Here is a 20572-nt window from a genome sequence, read left to right on the forward strand (position 1 = left end):
TTTATTACAATCTTCGCCATAACTGTGGTTGCGACTCAAGATGGCCACAGTCACGTCAGTTGAATCCACATAGACGTCATGAAGGGCCTCATCATTGTAGGGCACACATCACTTTGTTTATTACCCCACAATTTTTTTGGGTGGGGTACTCAAGATTGAACCCAGGAGAGCTTTACCACTGAGCTACATCCCTGGTCCTATTTATATATTTATTTTTGAGAGAGGGTCTCACTAAATTGCCCAGGCTCATCTCGAACCTGAGATCCTCCTGCCTCAGCCTCCTGAACTGCTGGGATTACAGGTGTGCACCACCACTCCTGGCCACCTCACACATTTCCCCAACAATTTCCGTTTTGTATTTGTCATGTTTAACATATGTCCACCCAACTTTGGTACAGGTGAATATAGGTGTATTTATCAGCATTAACAATACAGGCTCATGAACTCTTAATTTTTTTTAACACATAACTGTTCTTATCTCTATCTCTATATTTTTATTGAGATATTAAAATTACCCTAGATATAATTATATAACAGAAATGGACTAGAAACCACGAGTTTATAGCTCTAATTCATACCAACGCTGCAGGGGGCTTCGTTGCTTCTCTCTTCCATACTGCTGTCCCCTTCTCTGCTCAGGTCACATAAATAACATCGTGTCTGCTACACTCGTTGCATGAAAAGCAAATCTGAAAGGAGGGCACCAAGATCTGCCTGCAGGGTCTTACTCTTGGGGATGAATGGTCCCAGTCCTGCACTTAGATAATGAGACTCTTTCCTCCTCCTCCTCCTCATTCTTCTTTAAATTTGTTCTTTTTAGTTATACATGACAGTAGAATGCATTTTAAAATATTATACAGACCTGTTTTTCTTTTTATTCTGTTTCAGGACTTTTATTGTCTTGTTAATTTAACTGCTCTTTTTAATATATTGAATATCAACATTATTCCAAAAGTGTACATTGCATCAATAGATCCACAAGAGAAGTGCCATTCCCTCCCCACTTCGTCCTCTCTGGTCTAGTCCCCTTCCCTAGTCTGCTTTAGGGAATCATTTAATGACTTTCTGGTTTATTTTTCCTGTATTTCTTTATGTAAAGAGTAAAGATTCATGATTTCTTTTTCTTCCAAACAGTTTGTAGATATCCTCCTTGGTTTGCTTGTTTGTTTTTACAGCTACGTAATACTCCCATTGAACTAATTTCCTATGTTTGGGATTCTAAGAATTTCCCATTATTTTGTAATTACAAAGAATGCTCCAATTAATAACTTTGTACATATTATTTTAAAAATTGTCAGTGGTGTGTCTTTAGGCTAATAATTCTTAGAAGTGGGATTTCTGGATGGAAGGTGAATATATCTGTATTAAAAAAATGCATTGGGCTTAACAGTGGCCCCCAAAAGATATTCTGAGAACTAACACTGGGGACCTGTGAATGTGACCTTATTTAGAAAAAAGGCCTTTGTAGGTACAAATAAGTTAAGGGTCACCAGATGAGATCGTCTTGGACTTAGGGAGGGGAGGGCCTTCTCTAAAGACAGGTATTCTCTGCACAGGTAGGCAGAGGGAGCTTGGAAGTACAGAGGGATTCTGGGGAAACCTCGTGCAGACAGAGGTAGAGAGGGGAGTGATGGGCCCACAGCCCAGGAGCACCGAGGACTGCCGACAGCACCCAGGGGCTAGCCAGAGGCTGGATCGAATGCTCTCAGAGCCTTGGCAGGATCGAACTGGGCAACACCTGGCCCATGGACTCTGCCCTCCGGAACTGGGCATGGATTTATTTCTGCTGTTGGAAGCTGCCCCCGCTGGTGGTGATTTGTTTCATCAGGTCTTAGGAAACACATGCGTGTATGTTGCCCAATCCCCTCCCACGGGGCCTTCTGCCTCCTCCAGCTGTGCATGGGAAGGGCAGTGTCTATGCAGTTGATGGGGGTGGGGGGCTTGGGGGGTGGTCCATCCAGCTCCCACACCTTTGCCAACTCAGCAGAGAGGAAACAGTATTTTAGCATAGTTTTAGTAGGTGTTTTTTAAATGAAGTTGAACATATTTCTCATGTTTAATCAGTGTATCTATGTATGTCTGCTCCTGTATTTTGTTTGTTTTTATGTAAGATTTAAAAATTCTTGTCCTTGCCAGTTGCAGTGGCACATGCCTGTAATCCCAGCGGCTCGGGAGGCTGAGACAGGAGGATCTCGAGTTCATAGCCAGCCTCAACAATGGCAAGGCACTAAGCAGCTCAGTGAGACCCTGTCTCTAAATAAAATACAAAATAGGGCTGGGGATGTGGCTCAGGGGTTGAGAGTCCCTGAGTTTGACCCCCTAGTAAAAAAAAAAGTCCTTAATTTTGAAAGACATTCCTTATGTATTTGTTATATTATTTCCTATGGATGATACAATTTACAATTTGTAAACATTTCTTTGACGTTTCCATTTGTCTTGGGACTTGCTTATGCAATTCTCTTCTATAGTCAAGTTTATCAGCTTCTAATTTCTTGTGGATCTAAAGATGAGGTTAGATAGCCTTGTCCTCCTCCTAAAGGATGAGGAATTTACCCACGTTGCCTCCTGGCACAAGGAATGGTTTGGATTTTACCTTTTTCTGTTTTCTCCAATGGCCACCCAGCTGTCCCAATATTACTTTTTTAAAAGCCTTTCTTTCTCAAATTCAAAGTTTCCATTTGTAGCTGGGACTATTTCCAGACTTTCTCACCTATTTCGCAGGTCTGCCTATCTATCTATTCATGTACCAGTACCCTGGTTTAATTAAGGAATCTGTGTCATATGCCATGGTATCTGTCAAGACGGGCTTCCCTCTCCCCACGGTCCACCCCTATGGCTTTTCCAGTGTTTTCCTGGCTATTCTTGTGTGTTTACTTTTCTATGTAGATTTTAGAATCATCTTGTCTAACTTCAAGAAAAAGCATTTTTTTTTTAAGGTTCTGGGGTTGGAACCCAGAGCCTCATGCATGCTAGGCAAGTGCTGGACCACAGAGCTACCTCCCCAGCCCAATTGTTGGCATTTTTATTGAAATCTTAACAAACTGACAAATTAGATTAGGGAAAGCCGATATGCAGATGATGTTGAATAATCTTATTCCATGTTTGTGAAATAAAAAATAAAAATAAAATAAAAAATAAAACAAAAAAGTAGTTCGAGATTACTTTTTTAAAGAGTGTTTTATAATTTTCTCAGTGTAGATCTTGTGACATTTATTCCTACGTGTTGTGTCTCTGTTGCTGTCAGGGTTTCTCTTTCTAACTGGCTATTGTTTGTGCATGTTAATTCTATCCTGATATCTCGTTGCATTCTTTTAGTGTTTGAGTTTGTGCTGTTGATTTGTATATTCATCTTTCTATGCAGACTTGAGTGTCTAGTTAGTTATGCAGGTATATTGCCATGCCCTATGCAAAGAGAGAGAGAATTGTGTTTTGTTTTTCCCAATTCTTATGTCTCTGCTTTTGTGCAATTGAATTGTTTAATAAATACCCACAGTACAATGTGAGATGGTACTGGGTATAATGAATAGTTTTGTCTTAATTTTAACTTTAGTGAGAATACATTTAGTATTTTTTTTTTATTTAAGTAAGATACCAGGGTGTGTGTGTGTGTGTGTGTGTGTGTGTGTATGTGTGTGTGTGTGTGTGTGTGTGTGTGTCCATTAGATATCTGTATAAATATGTGTATTTAAGGAAGTATCTTTCAGCCATTATTTCTCAAGGTGCATGCTATATTATTTTTATCATTTCTGTGTCTGTCTATCTATCTATCTATCTATCTATCTATCTATCTATCTATCTATCTATCTATCTATCTCTTTACCAATTACCTAGTTTTTTGTCTTATTTAATGTTTTTGGCCTTGACCAGAAACGTGAAGACTATTTCTCTTGCAATGTCTCTCTAGCGCCTTCTACTGACAAAGCTTGACACCATGCTCATTTATAAAGAAAAAACAGCTGGAAACCTGCAGACTGATTTCTGCAGAGCAATGGTGATGGGAACATTTGCAGCTGAGAAGCAATAAACCAATAATGAGCAAAAATACATATATTGTTATTTTTGCTTTAAGTGGTTAAATATATTTCAAATATATTTTTGAAATATTTTATATATTTTTTCCACATATTTATCCTTTTATTATTTTGTGTTGGTCCAGGTTTCCAAATAGAATCATGTTTCTGTCTGAAGAACTGATTTTAAAACTTTTTTTCATGAAGGCCCCACATTTTCTCTTGAAAAAAATTTTAGTCTTCAGTTTTGAAGGATCATTTTTTTTAATATATTATGACATTTTTTTCCCCTTCAGAACTTTAAAGATGCCTTTTCATGGTGTTATGACTTGCTTGCTTTCTTGTTTTTTTTTAAACTTTGTATTTAGAAATAACTATAGACTTATAAAAATTTGCAAAAATAATAGTGTCTCCATGTACCCTTCTCCCGGCTTACAAGTATGAGGACATTAAACAGCTATATTACAAACCACTGTACAATGATCAAACCAGGAAATTACAGGAATACTATATTGTATTGATATTGCTCAGTTTCCCCCACTGTCCCACCAGTGTCCTCTCTCCAGTCCTGAGTCAACACGGGAGCACCTGTAGTATTTGACTCTCAGGCCCTCTTATTCTCTGTCCATCTGGGCCAGAACCTCTGGGTTATTTTTTTCTCTGCCTAGGTCCTTTGGGAGAGTACTGGCTATGTATTTTATAGAATGTCCTCTAGTTGTACTTCTCTGATATTTTCTCCTGGCCACTTCAGGCTTCATGTCCCAGGAAGGACCATAGAAGTAAGTGTACCTCTCAGGGCGGTGCCTCCCTCCAGCCTCTGACAAGATCTCTGATGAGAAATCGAGACTCGTCTTTATCTTGTGTTCTGGATGCAACGTGTCTTTTTTGTTTGTTTGTTTTCTGGTTGGTTTAATTTTTTTTCTCTTGATCCTTGGTTCTAAGCAATTTGATTATGTGGTACCTTGGCTGGTGTTTTGTGTTCCTTCTGCTTTGGGTTTGTTGAATTTCTTGGGCCTGTGTATTTACACCTTTCATCAAATCTGGGGAAAAAATGTTGCCATTATTTTTTCAAATGTTTTGCTCCCCTGTGCCTGTCCTTCCCTGGGGTTCCGATTTCAGGTACTGACGTGATGTTGAAGGGTCAGGTTGTGCATGGTCTCACTTGTGCTTCTACTGAGTCTATGGAAGGCTGGGGGGGGGATGCATAAAACGTGAATGTTTGTGCAGCCATCAGTCTCCCAGAGCCAAACACAACTTCATTTCAATATTTTAAAAATAATAATTGACTTGTCAGATAAATAAGCTCTTTCAATGTTTTTGTCAATTTGTAATTTTCCTTTTAAATCTGATTATGTTTATTTTTCCTTTATATTGTAACTAGAGCACATATGAACTGTACAAACACAGTGGGCTTCATTGTGACATTTTCATATCTGCTCATAATGTACTTTGATACTTTGATCATATGCTCTATGACCCTTTTTAAAAAAACATCTCTTTTCTGTGATTCCCTTTCCCTTCCATAATAGTCCATCTTCAAGTTTCATGTAGTCTTTGTTTTCCCCCTAGATTTCACAAATTAGAGAAAACATGTAATGCAGTTTTTCTGAGTCTGGCTTAATTTACTTAATTACTTAAACTCTAGTTGCTTTCATTTTTCCTGTGAATGGCATGATTTTGTTTTTCTTTATGGCTGAATAATACTCCATTGTGTATATATACCACATTGTCTTTATTCTTTCATACATTGATGGGTATCTAAGCTAATCCTATTACTTGGCTCTTATTTTGGAGAAAATTCTATATGCTAATGAAAAAAATATGTATTCTACAGTTGTTAGAAGAAATAGTTTGTAGATGTCTGTCATGTTTGTAAGCAAAAATGGTTTGGGCACCATAATGAAAGCACAAATAATGGGGATGGGAGCAGACTTCGTGGATCAGCAATGCCTTTTATTCAGCAGCAGAGTTGGGCATCAAAAGGGCTCACTTTCTTTATAGAAAATGGCTGTGGGTTACAGGAGGTGTCTGGGTTTTTATAGGCTATGCTGAGAGGTGACTTAATCATTCCAACAGAATGTGTTAGTTTGGGCATTCAGGAAAAAGGTTGTAAAAATTTGAAACTTGTTTTTACTGGACAAGGATGGAGGGTCCTTTGCTCAGCACCCAGAGCTTATCTTTTCCCTTTGGGTCCATTGTACTGTCACCGGGAAAGGATTAACGTTTGGCTTCTTCCTCTGGTGTCTATTGTCACTGGGAAAGAATTTACTGTTCCGGGGACTGTCATTGTTGGATTGATGTTTGCCTCTTTTTCAGGGATTGTCTTGTCACTGGGAAAGGATTTATTGTGGGGGAAGGATCAGTGTTTTGCCTTCTTCCTCTTTTCCTCTTCCCGGGTCACACAGTCTTGGGGAGCTGTCATTTCCCATATCCTTCAAAGTTGGTCCGACCTATAGTGTAATTTAACTCTGATGTTGCTTTGCTGATTGCTTTAATCTGAAGGTGTGTCTGTTGGTGAGAGCCAGTACTCAACTCAGCCCCTGTTGCTGTATTGAGGCTTATCTCCTACTGTAAGTCCTATAGTGATTGTTTTATAAAATTGGATGCTCTGATGCTTAGTGCATATGTGTGTGTGAGTGTAACTATATTTACAATCATTATATTTCTTGTTGTATTGCTTCCTTTATCAATATGTTGTGATCCTATTTGTCTCTTTTGACTGATTTTGGTTTTGAAGTCTCTTTTGTCAGACATGAACATAGTTAATCCTGCTTAATTTGGGGTTCCATTGGATTGGAATACCATTCTCCATCCTTTCACTATCATTCTATATTTGCCTTTTCTGGTAAGATAAATTTCTTTAGACAGCAAGGAGTTGGGTTTTGTTTTTAGATCCAATTAGCTAGACTGTCTTTTAATTAAAGAATTCAGACTGTTTACATTCAAGGTTATTTTTGAAAGATATGTACTAGTTCCTGTCATTTTGCTGTATTTTTCTGATTATTTTGAAGGATCTATGTTTGTCTGTTTCTTTCTTATTTATCTTTTCCCATTTTTCATCTTCACTGAATTAATCATGTTTGATTCTTTACTTTTTTATTCTTTACTTTTTTTATTCTTTACTTGTGCTCATGAGTTCCTCTAATAATTCTTACCTTTCCCCCCCCTGTGTTCTCATGAGTGTGTTTGTCTTGTTTCCTCTTCTAGGGTAGGAATCCTTTAAGTATTTTCAGTAATTCTGACTTAGCAGTCATGAGTTCCTTCAGTTTCTGTGTATCTTGGATGCTCTTTAATTCACCTTTGATAACTTTGCTGGATTAGTAGTCTAGGTTGGCAGTTACTTTCTTTCAAGGATTGAATGGGATTAGCGCACTCATCGGAGACCCCAGGCTGCCCAAATGGACTGAGACCTCAGGCCTGGGGGTTGCAAACACTCCTTCATAAGGGTATCACTTCTGTTGCCTCCCCTCTCAAACACACTTGTCCTGAGAGTTGCAATGACAGCTATTTATTACAAGATGCTAAAGGTAGGAATAACTGTGGTTGGGTGGAGGAGAAACTGGAGAAGATAGGGGAAATCTCCCACTCCCCCAAAGTCAGGTGGTCCTGTGGCTCCCGGGTCATTGCTCTCAGGTTGGATTCACCACCTTGCCCAGGAACAGGCTGCTCCACGTGAAGTGGTCGAAGACCATGACAAGGAAGGGCCGGTTGAAGTTGATGGTGAGTGGCTCGGACTCCAGCTCCAGGGTGCCCTTGGTGGCAGCTGGCTTCATATCCTCCTCGTCCAGATGCAGCATGGCCTTATGAATCACCTGTTAAGAATGCACCCAAGGCAGGAGGTGAGGTCCTACTGTGTGTTAGGCACTTCCACACCCCATCACTGTTAGTTCTTGTTTCCTTTGCTTTGTGGAAGGTGAAACTGAGACTCTGAAGGGGTCACTTGCTGGATCCTCATGTAAGTGGCAGCTCCAGGACTAGAGTTCCTGGGCTTGGGCCCAGCTATGCTTCCTCCCTAGGAGGGGTGCCAACCGAGCTGTCACACAGCCTGGTACAGCTGGGCTTCCGTGTCCATATCAGGTGTTCCTTACCAGTCCCAGGCTGGGGGAGGAAGACCTCACTCTCTGTCCACCTTGCTAGGTAAATACCAGGTGGAAGTTACATGAAGCACTGGTACCCACCCTGTGGGCAAAGCCCAGGCAGAAGCTAAAATGTCAATCTTTGATTGTTGATATGCTCCTTGTGATCAAAATTAGGAGGAATTCTGAAATCCTTAAAATGTTTGATGAGCTTACACTGAAAGCCTTTGACAGATCATAATCTGGTAAGTCAAACAGCAAGTGACATTTAATGCACGCAGCAGCCTCTGGAAAGGGAGCTCTAATCCAGTCTGCTTTCCAGCAAGGACTCCAGCTAGGAAGAGGCTGAGCTGGGATTGAGATCCCTGCAGTGGGTCTGGAGAATAGATTTTTGAGTTGACAAAGCTAAGGTCAAATGTCAGACCATGATTTACTGGCTCTGTGACTGTGGCAAGTCTTCACCCTCCCTGTGTTAGATACTCTGAGAACTTGGGAGGGAGGGCATGCCCAGAGCTGCATGGACTGCACCCTTCCCCCAGCATCCACTGTCCTGAGCAGTTACCACTGTGGTCACAAAGCCCTGTGCTCTGAGGGCAGGAGCCGTGTCTGAGTGAAGAAGTCATCCCCAGAGCCTCGCACAGTGTGGAGCACATAGTACATGTTCAAGTAAAAAAAAAAAAAATCTGAACCAATGAATGAATACAAACCATCAAGTGTAAGGATAATGAATATACCCAGATAGAAGGCTCAATGTGACCCCAATTAGACATCACACTCCCTGTTTCTTTTTGCTGCTCAGAGTTCTGCCATGACGACTTAGTTTCCCAGTGTCCTCTCTGTGTGATCTGGTGGGAGGGGTAGGCTTGCGGGTTGTGGCTCTCCCCTGTCACCAGCTTCCTGTGAGGTCTTGGGATGGTTGTGTTTTCCTGCCATGGATAGAAGCGCCTGGACCAGACCTGTAGCTCTCAGCTTGGGACCTAAAGGCCCGTTGATGAACAGGCTCAGTGTGACTCATTGCTATTATTTTTATTGTGAAATTTGGAGGGAAAAACTCAGCTTCCTGAGACACTTACCTTTGATACCTTCAGCTGCTCTGCATGGCTGATACCTGAGAAGTTTGCCCGGTTGGTGAACATGTCTTCAATACCCATGTCTTCCAGCACGCCCCTGAGGTCATAGGTGCCAGAGATGGAGACTTTGGGGATGTACAGGTGCACCTGGCTGGTCGGGGTAAGCAGATGAGGTTAGATGTTCCAGGGCTCCGCCTCTGGAGATAGCCTCACAACCTCCCCCACCAAGATGCTACTTCCTCATGGGATTCCTCCGGCCCCTGCGTCCCACTCTGACCTGCTCACTGGGGCCAGGGGAAAGGACAGGGAAAGAGCAAGCCCTGCCTTGTCCTCTCCCACATGTGCAGCCTCTTCTTTGGTCTCTGAACTGCTTGGTTCTGTCTAAGGCCATTCCACCTTGAACATGCTTGATCTCATCTGACCTGCGCAATCCTCTCCTTGTCAAGATTCCTTTGAGCTGATTCCACTTGTGATACAGCTGGACTACTGGCCATTGAAGACAATGGCCCCTTGAGATATCCTTTTGGTCCCTAAAGAACACCCTGCTAGATACAGGGAGTTGAGAAAGCACCCACCTGGAGCTGTGGCTGTGCTACTAATGCTGTGTGAATTTAGCCAGGTCCTGCTAGGGTCCTCATCTACCTATGGTGAGCAGATGTCCCACTGGGGCCCTAGGTGCTGAAACTCCGAGATTCTGCAAGAACTGGACGATGGTGCTGGTGTGGAGAAGCTAGGTGCAAAGGTGCTGGATGCACTGGGGCGGGAGGGGCCTGGGGCTGAGCTGGGCATCTGTACTCTGTCATATCAAGGCTTAGTCCTTCCTTTTCCTGTTCTCTAGAGGGAGAGAAGATGCCCAAGGCCTGAAGCCAGGTGGGTCAGCAAAAGCACACCTGCTCCCTGGCAGGTGCAGGGGAGGTGCCGTCCCTCTGTTCTCTGAGCAAAAGCAGCCCTAGAGGCCTGGGGACGGGCCACCAGCCAGTGTGATGTTTGAGCTGCCCTGTTCAAAAGGAGTTGAGGACGAATCTGAGACGACTGGGACAAGTGACTTTCCCCGTGGACGGGAAACACCCATGAAACACACCACATCTGGTCTGGGCAGGTGACCTTCCCTCTCAACTCATCATCCACCTGAAACCCCAGGAAGCTGCAAGCCACACCTTCAATTCCAAATTGAGACCGAAACCCAGAGAGGTCCCCTTGCCCTGGGGGATTCCCCCCAAAGCTACACAATTGGTAGCAGCAGAGCCCGGAAGAAACCAGGACCATCCTGGTGCTTCTGCCTCCTGCTGATGGGGGCGGCTCTCCAAGGGCACCCGGGAGGCCCCAGGGCTCCAGGAGTGATGAGTTTTCACAAGGACATTTCTTTTGGTGGAAAGAGAAAGATTACCTTCCCCTCATTTTCAACAGAATAGGATCCGAAATTTATTGTTTTAATCATGTTGTATTCTCAGCACCGGGTGCAATATCTAAATTACCGGTGAGAGACAGAAGGGACCCATTGGGGGTTCTCCCGACCACTGCTTGCCAGCATGCACACCCTTGTCCTCTGCTACTTATTCCTTTGTTACCTACTGTGGTCTCACTTTCTTATTTACTGACTGATTGATTGGCAGGGTGATTGATTGATTGAAGAAAGGTTAGATCCCCTGAACGACCTAAGAACCGTCCATGACGGATACAGAGATGGCAAAACAGATAAGTGGGGGCCTGGGTGGTTGGTGAGCTCACTTTAAGAAATTGATGCAAAAAACCTCACTTTGTGGAATTCCCCAAAGTACCTAGGTGCTGATTGATAGATGGAAAATGTCACAGACTGTGGGGACCCAGCAGACAGGAAAATGGGGAGCCCTGGAGAGTGAGTCCGGGGAAGAAGGTTGACCAAATGCACCCCTTTCTGCCTGGGAACGTGGGCACTGCAGACACCCACATGCTGGTGGAGGGCTCACCTCCTGGCCAGGGACATGGACCATCTCTTCATCATGTCCCTGCTCAGTGCGGCAATGACTGTGTCCATCTGCCCCAGATTGGGAAGGACAAAGAAGATGGTCTGGTTGCCCGAGTGGTCCAGCTGCACCACCTGGCAGGGGAGCTCTGGGTCGAGAAGGTGCTTGATGGAGCTCGACTGGAATATCATGGGCACCTTCACGGTGGTTGTCTCATTCACATAGAAGTTCTTCTCCACGGTTCTCTCCGGGTTGGAGGGCTGTGTCCATGTGCCTGGGAAGAAGTGGGAGAGTGCATGTGGGCTAGGCCTGTGGGGCAGTGAGGAAGTGCAGCCCCATAGCACCAGGTGTGCCCGACACCAGCCACACTGCCGCCTGTCACGTGCCTGGGTTGGCCCCATTCCAGCTGCCAGAAGGTTCTCAAAGATCTGGTCATTCTCAGAGGTTTAAAGCCTGTTTCAACCTCTTGCCCTTGAAATGGGTGGAGGAAGAACTCTCTGAAATTGGCTTCCAAACAAGGAAGGAGGGAGAGGCTTCTTCTGGGTCTTAAACTTGGGGGTAGGACCAGAGTGGGTCCCTGCTCTGAGAGTTCTGGAAGTGGTGCCAGAATTCAAGTCTTTGACTCAAGATGGGGACGAAGGGGCTGATTTGGGAAAATAGACCATCCATTCCATCCCGCCCTGATAGCCTGGCCAGTCCATGTAGGAGGCTTCTGCCACTGCCCACTGGCTCCTCGCTCCAGACCACATTTCTGGATGCATAGCCAGTGTGAGAAGACTTGTGGGGTCACAGATTTCCAACCTCCCCCCAGTTGGACCTTGGGTCCCCTCTACTATGATGTCCCCATCTAGACTGCTTTTCCCCTCAGAATGGGGAACCCACACCCTCACAGATGGGGCTTTGCAGATCTGGTCAGCTCTGGCAGGAAGACGGTTGGTGCTCAGGCTGAGCCAAAGCCTGCCTGACCGCAGAGGCTCCCTGTGAGCCTCTCCAGACTTTCTGAACTTATTCCCAAACCCTGAGTTTTCTTGCAGGATGTTTAAAGTCACAGGTTAAATCTCCCCAGGACCTCTTGGCTTTAGTTGGGGATCCATAAAAGCACCGAGGACCTGAGCTCAGCAGGTCCCAGGTGTCCTGGCTGCCCTGGACCTCAGGCTCTGAAGACCTGTGAGACCACTACTTCCAGCTGAGGCTGTTTCAAGGTGGCCAGAGCATAGCTCCAGGCAGACCTTTCTCCATCCCACGACAGACCTTGGATTGCATGGCCAAAATTCATGGGTTTGGGTGGAGACAATGGAGAGAGGGTGGGCACAGCCTAGAGACCCTGGGACCATGCCTGGTCCATCCTGAATGCCTTCTCTAAGCTCTGCGGCTGCAGACACTGATTCAGGGTAAACTCTTCATCTAATCCTCTCAGGTTTTAAGTGAGATTACTTGAGGTTCTCAAACCAGCCTCCAAAGGAAGCCCGAGGGCCTCGGATCTGGAAAGCGAGTTGAATACTGAACTTACCGGTTCCATTTGTTCCTCTCACCGGTTTCACCTGCATTTCTTTGACTATGACTGCTTCAGTGAAACTGGGCCATGGGGGTCCCAGTTACATGTTATAAAAAGTCGATTGCTAAAATAAGTCCTGGTTACAAAGAAGCTAAGGGTTTTTGAAGGGAATCAGGGGAGGCTTCCCAGAAGAGGTGACTTTTTTAGCTAAGACCTGAAGGGTAGGAAGATGTGTTAGGCTGTCAGATAAATTGAGGAAGGGCCCACAAGAGCCATGGGTTTTGGTGCAGATAGAATATGACTCCCCCCTATAAGCCCACGACCTAATCCCTAGAGCCTATGAATATGCTAGGTCACACGTCCAGCAGAATAAGGTTGCAGATGGAATTAGAGCTGCTCATTAGCTGTTCTCGAGAGGAGAGATGGCAAGGGCACGAAGTTGATTTTATTCTCAGTCATAACGTGTCCGAATGCTCTAATCACAGAAATCAGCTGGGCATGCTGGAGGGGACACATTACTACAGCCACCAACTCTAGGGTTTCCCTGTGGAAGCCTGTTACTTCAGCAGGCCTGGCAAGGGCTCTGGAGTCTGATCTTAACAAGTCTCCCTGGAGATTTTTATGAATAGCATGTTGGAAGACCCAGCTCTGAACTGGTGGGGACGGAGGTGTGGCCCAGGTGGGCCTTGTCAGAGCTGGCTGAGAGCTCTGTGTGGGCAGGATGGCTCTGGGAGCATCAGGGGACCTGAGGGAAGCCTGTGTCTGCAAGGCCCAGGGGTTTCTAGCCCAGGGGGTACCTCACTACCAGGGCTCTGCCCAGACATTGGGGTGGACACTCTGTCCCCGGTTACAGTCTGGGCTTGAACCAGCCTCCCGGAATCTGGGCTAATCACTCCGCTTTTCTGTCACTTTGATTTTTGCCAAATGATATAATCCCATCTTCCCAGCCACCTGCGGTGAAGATGGAGACCCAGGTGTGAACTTGGGAATTCAAAGGCTCTGCCCCAAAGTGGATTTTGATGGCTGCTGCTGTTCTTGGCCCTGGGTATAGGGTTTGTCAGAGGGGATGAGGAGGCGGTACCTTTGGCGAAGATGTAGCTGACCAGGGCGGGGATGGCCGGTCTGTCCGGGTCTAAGAATGCGTCTGCCGTTTTCCCCGGGGTCTTATTCTTGATGTACTTGTTGATCTGTCTGCTGGTCCCAGCCCACTCCTGGGAATCCACAGACAAGTCTTCTGACCCATAGTAGTGTTTGATATCTTCCAAGAACGAGTTGAGCAGCTCCAGGCTGTGGTCAAGGAACAAGGTGCTGCCCATAGTGATTTCCAAGCCGGTGTCTGACTCCCGGAGGAGGTGCTGGAGGTGCCGGAAGCTCTGGTGTATTTCACCTTCAGATGTCTCTGTGAGGTTGAAGCCCAGGCCCTGCAGAAGCTGGGCCCGTGTGTGGCCACCAGCACCCAGGGACAGCATAGCTAGGGCTATGGAGATGCTCACTGGGGAGATGAAGGTGTTCCTGTCAGGAGCCGAGGCCACCAGGTGCTTATACAGGCTGAAGGCAAAATCAGTATTGATTGGAGCCAGGTCCCGGTGAGGGCTTTTCGTGCTTATAGCAGCATTGGGGTCCTCAGCCTGGATGGTCCAGAGGCCACTGGTGGACAGCCAGAGAAGACAGGTATACAGGGCAAGTGACATTGTTCAGTATGGCCAGGATCTGCCAAATCAAGAATGCTTGTTAGATGTTATGGTGGCCTCTGGGTCAGCAGACCATGGTGCCATAGGAGGCAGACTAAAGAGGCACTTGACCACTGAGTTACGTCCCCAAGTCTTTAATTTTTTTTTTTTTAATTTTGAGAGATCTTGCTAAGTAGTTGAGGCTGGCCTCAAACTTGTGATCCTCCTTCTTAGCCTCCTGAGTCACTGGAATTACAGGTGTGTACCACCACACTCACTTGGGCTTCAGTTTTCTTATTTGAAGACATGAGTTATATTCACTGTGATTGATCAAGGGCTAGTAGGTTCCCACCACTGATTTAGGTATTTTGCTTATATTCTCCCATCTAACCTTCACCCAAACACTCATGAAGTAAACATTATTAACCTGATTTTAGGCAGCTGGAAGCAGATGCTCAGAAAGGTTGAATATCCATCTAGCTGATATATTCAAAGCGCTGAAAGAAAAACAAAACAAAAACTGTCAACAAAGAATTCTGAATCTGCAGAACTATCCTTTAGAAATTAGGACAAAATTGATGCTGGGGTTGTGGCTCAGTGGTAGAGTGCTCGCCTAGCACGTGCGAGACCCTGGGTTCAATCCTCAGCACCACATAAATAAAATAAAGGTATTATGTTCAACTACTACTAAAAATATATTTGAAAAAAATAAATTAGGACAAAATTAAAGCATTCTTGAGAAAGCTGAGAAAGCTCATTACCACATACCTGCCTTGCAAGAAATGTAGAAAAGTTACTGGATTGTAACTTGAAACTGGATGGGGAAATAAAGATCTCTGGTAAAAGTAAATAGCAGGGCAATTATTAGTATTATCATAATACTAGGCTTATGCATAAAAACAACAATTAGTCTGTTTTTGAGTACACAATGCATAAAGATAATTTGTGGCATTAATATCAGAGAGAGGGGTCAAAAGTATGAAGAAAGCAAGTTTTGTATATTATTTAAGTTAAGCTGTTATAGATTCAAATTAGAGTGTTATAATTTTGGACATTAATGGAAATTCCCATGGTAACAAAGAAAACATCTAAAGAATATGAACAAAAAGGGGAAAAGAATTAAAATGTTTCACTTCAAAAATCGACTAAGACCAAAAGAAGTCAGTAACATAGAAGACAAGAAGCAAACCAAAAAAAGCTATAAGGCATATAGAAAACAAATAGCAAAATGTCAGAAGTAAATTCTTCCTTTTCAGTATTACTTCAGTAATTACGATTAAGTGTAAATGGATCAAAATCTACAGTCAAAAGACAGAGATTGACAGGATGGATATAATGGTTAATTTTATGTATCAGGTTGACTGGGTCTTTGTCCGTTCAGGCTGCTCCCAGGTCTGGAGGCTGGAGAGCCCAGGGTCAAGGTGCCTGCAGATCCACAGTCTGAGAGGACTAGCTCTTTGCTTCATAGGAGGTGCTGTATTTCTGCTTCCTCACATGGTAGAAAGAGTGATGAGTCCCCTCAGCTTTTTTTTTTTCCCTAAGGGCATTAGTACCATTCATGAGGATGAACTCCTCATGACCTGATCATCTTCCAAAGACCTCACCTTATCGCACTACTGCAGTTGAAATTAGCTTTCAACATAGGAATTTGGTCAGGCACAAATACTCAGGCCATAGCAGCTGATAGAACATTTCTGGGTGTGTCTGTGAGAGCACTTCCAGGAGTTTGAGTGAGTAGATTGAGTAAGAAAATCCAACTTCATCAATGTGGGTATGTATCATTCAGTTGAGAAGCCAAAATGAAAGGGTGATGGAGGGAAATTCTCTCTGTCCTTGAGCTGAATCATCCATTTTCTCTTGCCCTTGGGCATGGGAGCTCCTGGTTCTTAGATCTTTGGACTCTGGGAGTTATACCAGCAGCCCCCTGTCCATTCTTGAGCCTTCAACTTAATGCTGGGAGTTACAGAATTCGCTCCCTTGATTGTCAGAACATCAGATTCAAAACTGAATTAACCACACACTTTCCAAGGTCTCTGGCATGCAGAATATGGGACTCTCGGTCTCCACAATCACATGAGCCAATTCTCATCGTATCCTCCCCTCCACCCCACACATCAGAAAGTGAGGAAAGAAAGAAGACATAAAGATGGAACATCTCTTATGTTGATGGATTGGAAGGCAACACCGTTAAGTGACACTACTCTCCAAAGCAACCCCTGATTCAATGCAGTCCCCATCAATCCCAATGATAAGGTTTGCAGGGATAGAAAAATCCATCCTTTAATTCATATGGAATCTCAAGGGGCCCTGCATAGACAAAATGATCTTGAAAGAGAACCACAAAATTGAGGGTTTCATGTTTCCCCAGATTTGGTTTCTGACCTAAATGGCAGCAGAGTTCTTGATTTCCTTGGGTCACGTGACAGATCAAGCTGGATTAGGGAGGATCCCAGGGCTTCTGTTTCTGAGCTAGGTGATGTGGGGTGGGCTAGTTAGGCTCTGCCTGTTTTCTCAGCATGAAACAGAGCCGATGGCAACTCTCCCTTCAGCCTTGCCTGAGTTTATGATTTTGTCTTCTCTTCTCCAGTCCCAGTGAGTGGCCCAAGGTGGCCGCTCAGCTTCTCTCCCTCTCTAATCTCCCCGATCTGCCTCCTGATCAGCCCCTTCCAACCCCTTCTCCCCTCTTCAGTCAAATGCCTCTTGCTAAAGCTTTCAGTAACTCCCTGTTGCCCACAGATGAGGCTGGTCTCACTGACGTGGCCCAGGGGCTCCCTGGGACTTCCCTAGCCTTAGATATGTGCCCTTAATGTCTTAGGTGGGTATCAGGGGCTTCTCCTGATACCCACCAGGCTTTTGTCCGGCTGCAGGACTGGGGAAGGCAGGGCAGGGCAGGGCAGGTCATCTCAGTGCCCCAGTGCTTGCTGAACCCTGCTCTGGGAGGAGAACTGGAGATGAACATGGACCTGTCCCAGCCCTGCCCCATGTGGCCCCACTCCAGGTCCCAGCCTCCCTGCTGTCTGTCTCTCTCCTTCTCAGTCTTAGAGACTCGGTGGTGCTGGGCTGCTGCCTCCAGGAAGCCCTTCCCCCGCCCCCGCCCCGTGCTCTCTGTCCTAGCCTCTGTGTCACATAGAGGGGAGCCTTTGCTTCGGCACCGGTCACTGCTCTCCCGTCTGCAACCCCCTTGGGAGAGGACCCTGGGTGGCACAGGTTTTCCCTGTCTCTGGGGAGACTGTGGGCCTGACCCCTCCTGTAAGAATTCTCCAAGATGGAGATTAAAACTCTCCCCATCTCTCCAGATGGGTGAGAGAACCAGTCACAGCCCCCAGCTGTGCTTGGCCTAGGTGACCTCACTTCATGGTTTGTCCTGGACCCATTTACAGATGGGAAAACAGGCCAAGGAGGCAGAGCAACCCGTGCAGGCCTGGGGTCTAAGCCCAGGTGCCCCGACATTCTCTGCAGAGAGCCAGAGGACAACAAAACAGCTCCCCAGAGTACTCAGCCATAAAAAGGGCAGAGGACCGACATTAGCCATGCCTGCATCTTAGGAATGTCCTCCTGGTCTTCACCGCCAGTGTAAAGAGCCACCGTGTTCCCTGCTTTCACAAACGGGCTCCTGGGTCAGGCACTGGTCTAGGGCTCCTCACGGGTGGGTTAATGCAGAGTTAACGCAGATGTTCCCGGGTCACTGAGGGAGGACTGGGGAGGGGGTGTGGGACTCTGTAGAATTCCCCTGACTGTGCTGGCCATGCACCCCTCCCTGGCTCCCTCCCAGGCTGGCATCTCCCACCAGGGCTCTGCCTGGCACTCAGCCATCCCCATCCCCAGATCTCCAACTCTTCTGCAGCCAGGTGTGGGAGCCTCAGCTGGGATGGGTGGGGATGCAGCTTAGCACAGCTTCAGCGACAGCCCCCTGCAAGGCAAGAGCCCAGGGATGTTAAGAGCCCCGTGGGCAACCCACAGACCTGGGAGCTGGGAAGTTCTCCGCGGGGCTGCCTCTTACCATTGCTGGCTGCCCTAGTGTTCAATGCCCTGTTGAAAAAAAATCAAAACAAGCAAGCAAACTGCAAACATTGCTTAGTGCTAGAGGAGGGCCAGGGCAGGAGGATGGAGCGTTCTGGGCAGTCACTCACAGTTGGCTCTGGGCTCGGGCTGTGCTTGCTCGCTCGCGCCTGCCGCTGGGGACCCCAGCACGTGTACAGTAAGCTGGTGGGAAGCTGCCCGCTCAGTCCTCTAAATCTTGTTTGCCAGTTTCCCTGCTGGTTAATGGTTAGAGGGGGGACAGTGGCCTTTACCGTTCGGTGGTCCCCACCCCCCAGTCGTTAGCCAATGGGAGGCTGTTCAAGAAATTTAAGTAAACACAGCAATGTACAAATCAACTTTCTTCTGAAGTTTTATTTTTTAATATCAAAATGTGGCTGGGGTTGCAACAGTGTTTGTGGTCACCCTGTGGCAGCTGGCAGAGAAGTCACAGTGCCCTTAATAAAGAGCCAAGCCACGGATACCGGTGGAAAACCCGACATGCGGCTGCAGCTGGGGATAAAGCAGGGGAGCCCTGTCCTCCAGGGGCCTCAGTTTGGTGGGAGAGACAGATGTGTGACATCTCCAAGGGCCCCTGCAGGTGACCTCTCTTGATATTCACAGAGCTCCTGTGAATGAAGTGCTGTTGTCATCCTTCTTCAGATGAGGAAAATGAGGTGCATGGAGGTGAGGTGATCTGCCTGCACATTCAAATCTAACACCCCCATTCAACCCACAAGTCTAGCTCTGTCTCTCTGACCCACACTTGTATCCATTAGTTTGATTGCAGGGGACAGACATCAAACTCAAATTATTTGAAAGAAAGAAAGAATGTTGATTGGGTTTTATGAATAAGAGTCCCCCAAAGTGGAAAGAACTTCAGGCATGGCGGGATCCAGGGGTCCCAAATTCCTCATTAGAGGTCTCCCTTTCTTTTCTTTGTCTGTTTTTGGAACTGGGGATTTAACTCACTTTACCACTGAGCTGTATCCTCTGCCATTTATTTATCTATTTGTTTGTTTATATATATTTTTTTATTCAGAGACAGGGTGTCACTAAGTTGTTTAGAGCCTAAGTTGCTGAGGCTGGCCTCCAACTTGTGATCTTTGTCTCAGCCTCCCAAGCCGATGGGATTGCAGCTGTGCACCACCATACTGGGCTCTCTCCCTTTCTTGTTTTAGATTCTTAGTTGGGCTGTCTTCTACTTTCCTACTTTATTGTCTACAGTAGGAACAAAGGTGGCCACAGTGTCTCTGGGTTATTTGGTTCTAACTGGTTGTTTGTTTGCAGAAGGAGAGAAATTCTTATTTTCTTAGCTCATGTAAGTCCCATAGAGTACTCCGGGCATGATTTCCCATCCTGGGACTAATCATGAGGTCCAGAAGGATGGAGTATTGTGAGTGTCCAGCCAGAGTTCTGTGCCATAGTCCCTGTTCCCCAACATATCTGCCCCCTATTCCTTTTCCATCTGTCCGTATGTCACACCCTCCTCAAGAGATGGAGTCTGTTCTTCTCTTTACAAATCTTGGCATGTCCTAGCAACTTTTTTGATCAATAAAATGTGGGATACTAGACACAGTGGCCTATAATCCCATTGACTTGGGAAGCGAGGCAGAAAGATCACAAGTCTGAGGCCAGCCTCAGCTACTTAGCAAGATCCTAAGGAACTTAGTGAGACCCTGGCTCAAAATAAAAAATAAAAAGAGCTGGGGATGTGACTCAGTGGTAAAGCACCCCTGGGTTCAAATCCCAGTACTCCCTCCACCCCAAAATATGGAAGGAGTGATGTTTTGGGATTTGCAAGGATAATTAATAAGAATCTTGAAGCTTCTGATTTGGTCTCTTGAAACTCTTTCTTTTGATCCCAGGTGACCCATGTGATGGTTCTGTTAGGACTATGTGGGGACACCATGAGACAACATGAAGAGGGAGAGGAGAGCAGCTGAGTCTTACCTTCCAGGTTCCTGCCAGCGTGCCACAGAGGAGTGAAGTCATCTTGGAGAAGTCAGACCCGACAGCCCCACTGAGTACTTTTGAGTGGTCCCGGTTGATATCATGTGGTCTAGAAGAATCACTCAGTACCAAATTCCTGACCTAAAAATTATGAGTAATAGCAAAATTGTTCTTTAAGCCACTGAAGTTTGGAATCATTGTTACATAGCAACAGATAACCAAAATAAAATTTTTAGATTGCATAGTTTGCGGGTTCTTCAAAATGATTAAACAGATTTATGCATCTAACAAAAGGGTGTGAGAGATATAATTGCTTCACAGTCTTGCTGACAATTAAT

The 20572-nt window shown here is 45.6% G+C and overlaps 1 protein-coding gene and 1 long non-coding RNA gene across 4 annotated transcripts; one reads left to right on the forward strand and one right to left on the reverse strand.

Annotated features, from left to right (window-relative positions):
* Positions 1-7502: 7502 nt before the first annotated feature.
* On the reverse strand, positions 7503-18539 carry Serpina6 (serpin family A member 6). Of its 3 annotated transcripts, XM_078050780.1 has the most exons (7): positions 18395-18539; positions 18265-18293; positions 14692-14761; positions 13676-14304; positions 11103-11373; positions 9160-9307; positions 7503-7822 (listed from the first exon to the last, which is right to left on the reverse strand). In XM_078050780.1, the coding sequence occupies exons 4-7, from the start codon at positions 14283-14285 to the stop codon at positions 7640-7642; spliced, it is 1212 nt and encodes a 403-aa protein (XP_077906906.1). In that variant the 5' UTR covers positions 14286-14304; positions 14692-14761; positions 18265-18293; positions 18395-18539; the 3' UTR covers positions 7503-7639. The 3 variants fall into 3 exon arrangements, with proteins under 3 accessions (XP_077906906.1, XP_021591533.1, XP_077906905.1); XM_021735858.3 differs by lacking the exon at positions 18265-18293; XM_078050779.1 differs by lacking the exon at positions 18395-18539 and having other exon boundaries at positions 18227-18293.
* LOC144377927 (uncharacterized) lies at positions 13990-20476 on the forward strand. Its single transcript, XR_013439243.1, has 2 exons — positions 13990-18968; positions 20150-20476. It is a non-coding gene; the product is annotated as an uncharacterized LOC144377927 (long non-coding RNA).
* Positions 20477-20572: the final 96 nt, after the last annotated feature.

This window comes from Ictidomys tridecemlineatus, chromosome 5 (assembly GCF_052094955.1).
Source record: "Ictidomys tridecemlineatus isolate mIctTri1 chromosome 5, mIctTri1.hap1, whole genome shotgun sequence".
NCBI classification, from domain to species: Eukaryota; Metazoa; Chordata; class Mammalia; order Rodentia; family Sciuridae; genus Ictidomys; species Ictidomys tridecemlineatus.

What these genes read in the sequence shown, in the direction of transcription:
- Serpina6 (XM_021735858.3), bottom strand. Translation starts at nt 14,285, where the DNA reads ATGTCACTTGCCCTGTATACCTGTCTTCTCTGGCTGTCCACCAGTGGC. An exon ending in CAGCTACATCTTCGCCAAAG is followed by an intron (nt 11,374 to 13,675) that starts GTACCGCCTCCT and finishes ACTTCTTCCCAG; the next exon opens with GCACATGGACACAGCCCTCC. An exon ending in AGCAGCTGAAGGTATCAAAG is followed by an intron (nt 7,823 to 9,159) that starts GTAAGTGTCTCA and finishes CATTCTTAACAG; the next exon opens with GTGATTCATAAGGCCATGCT.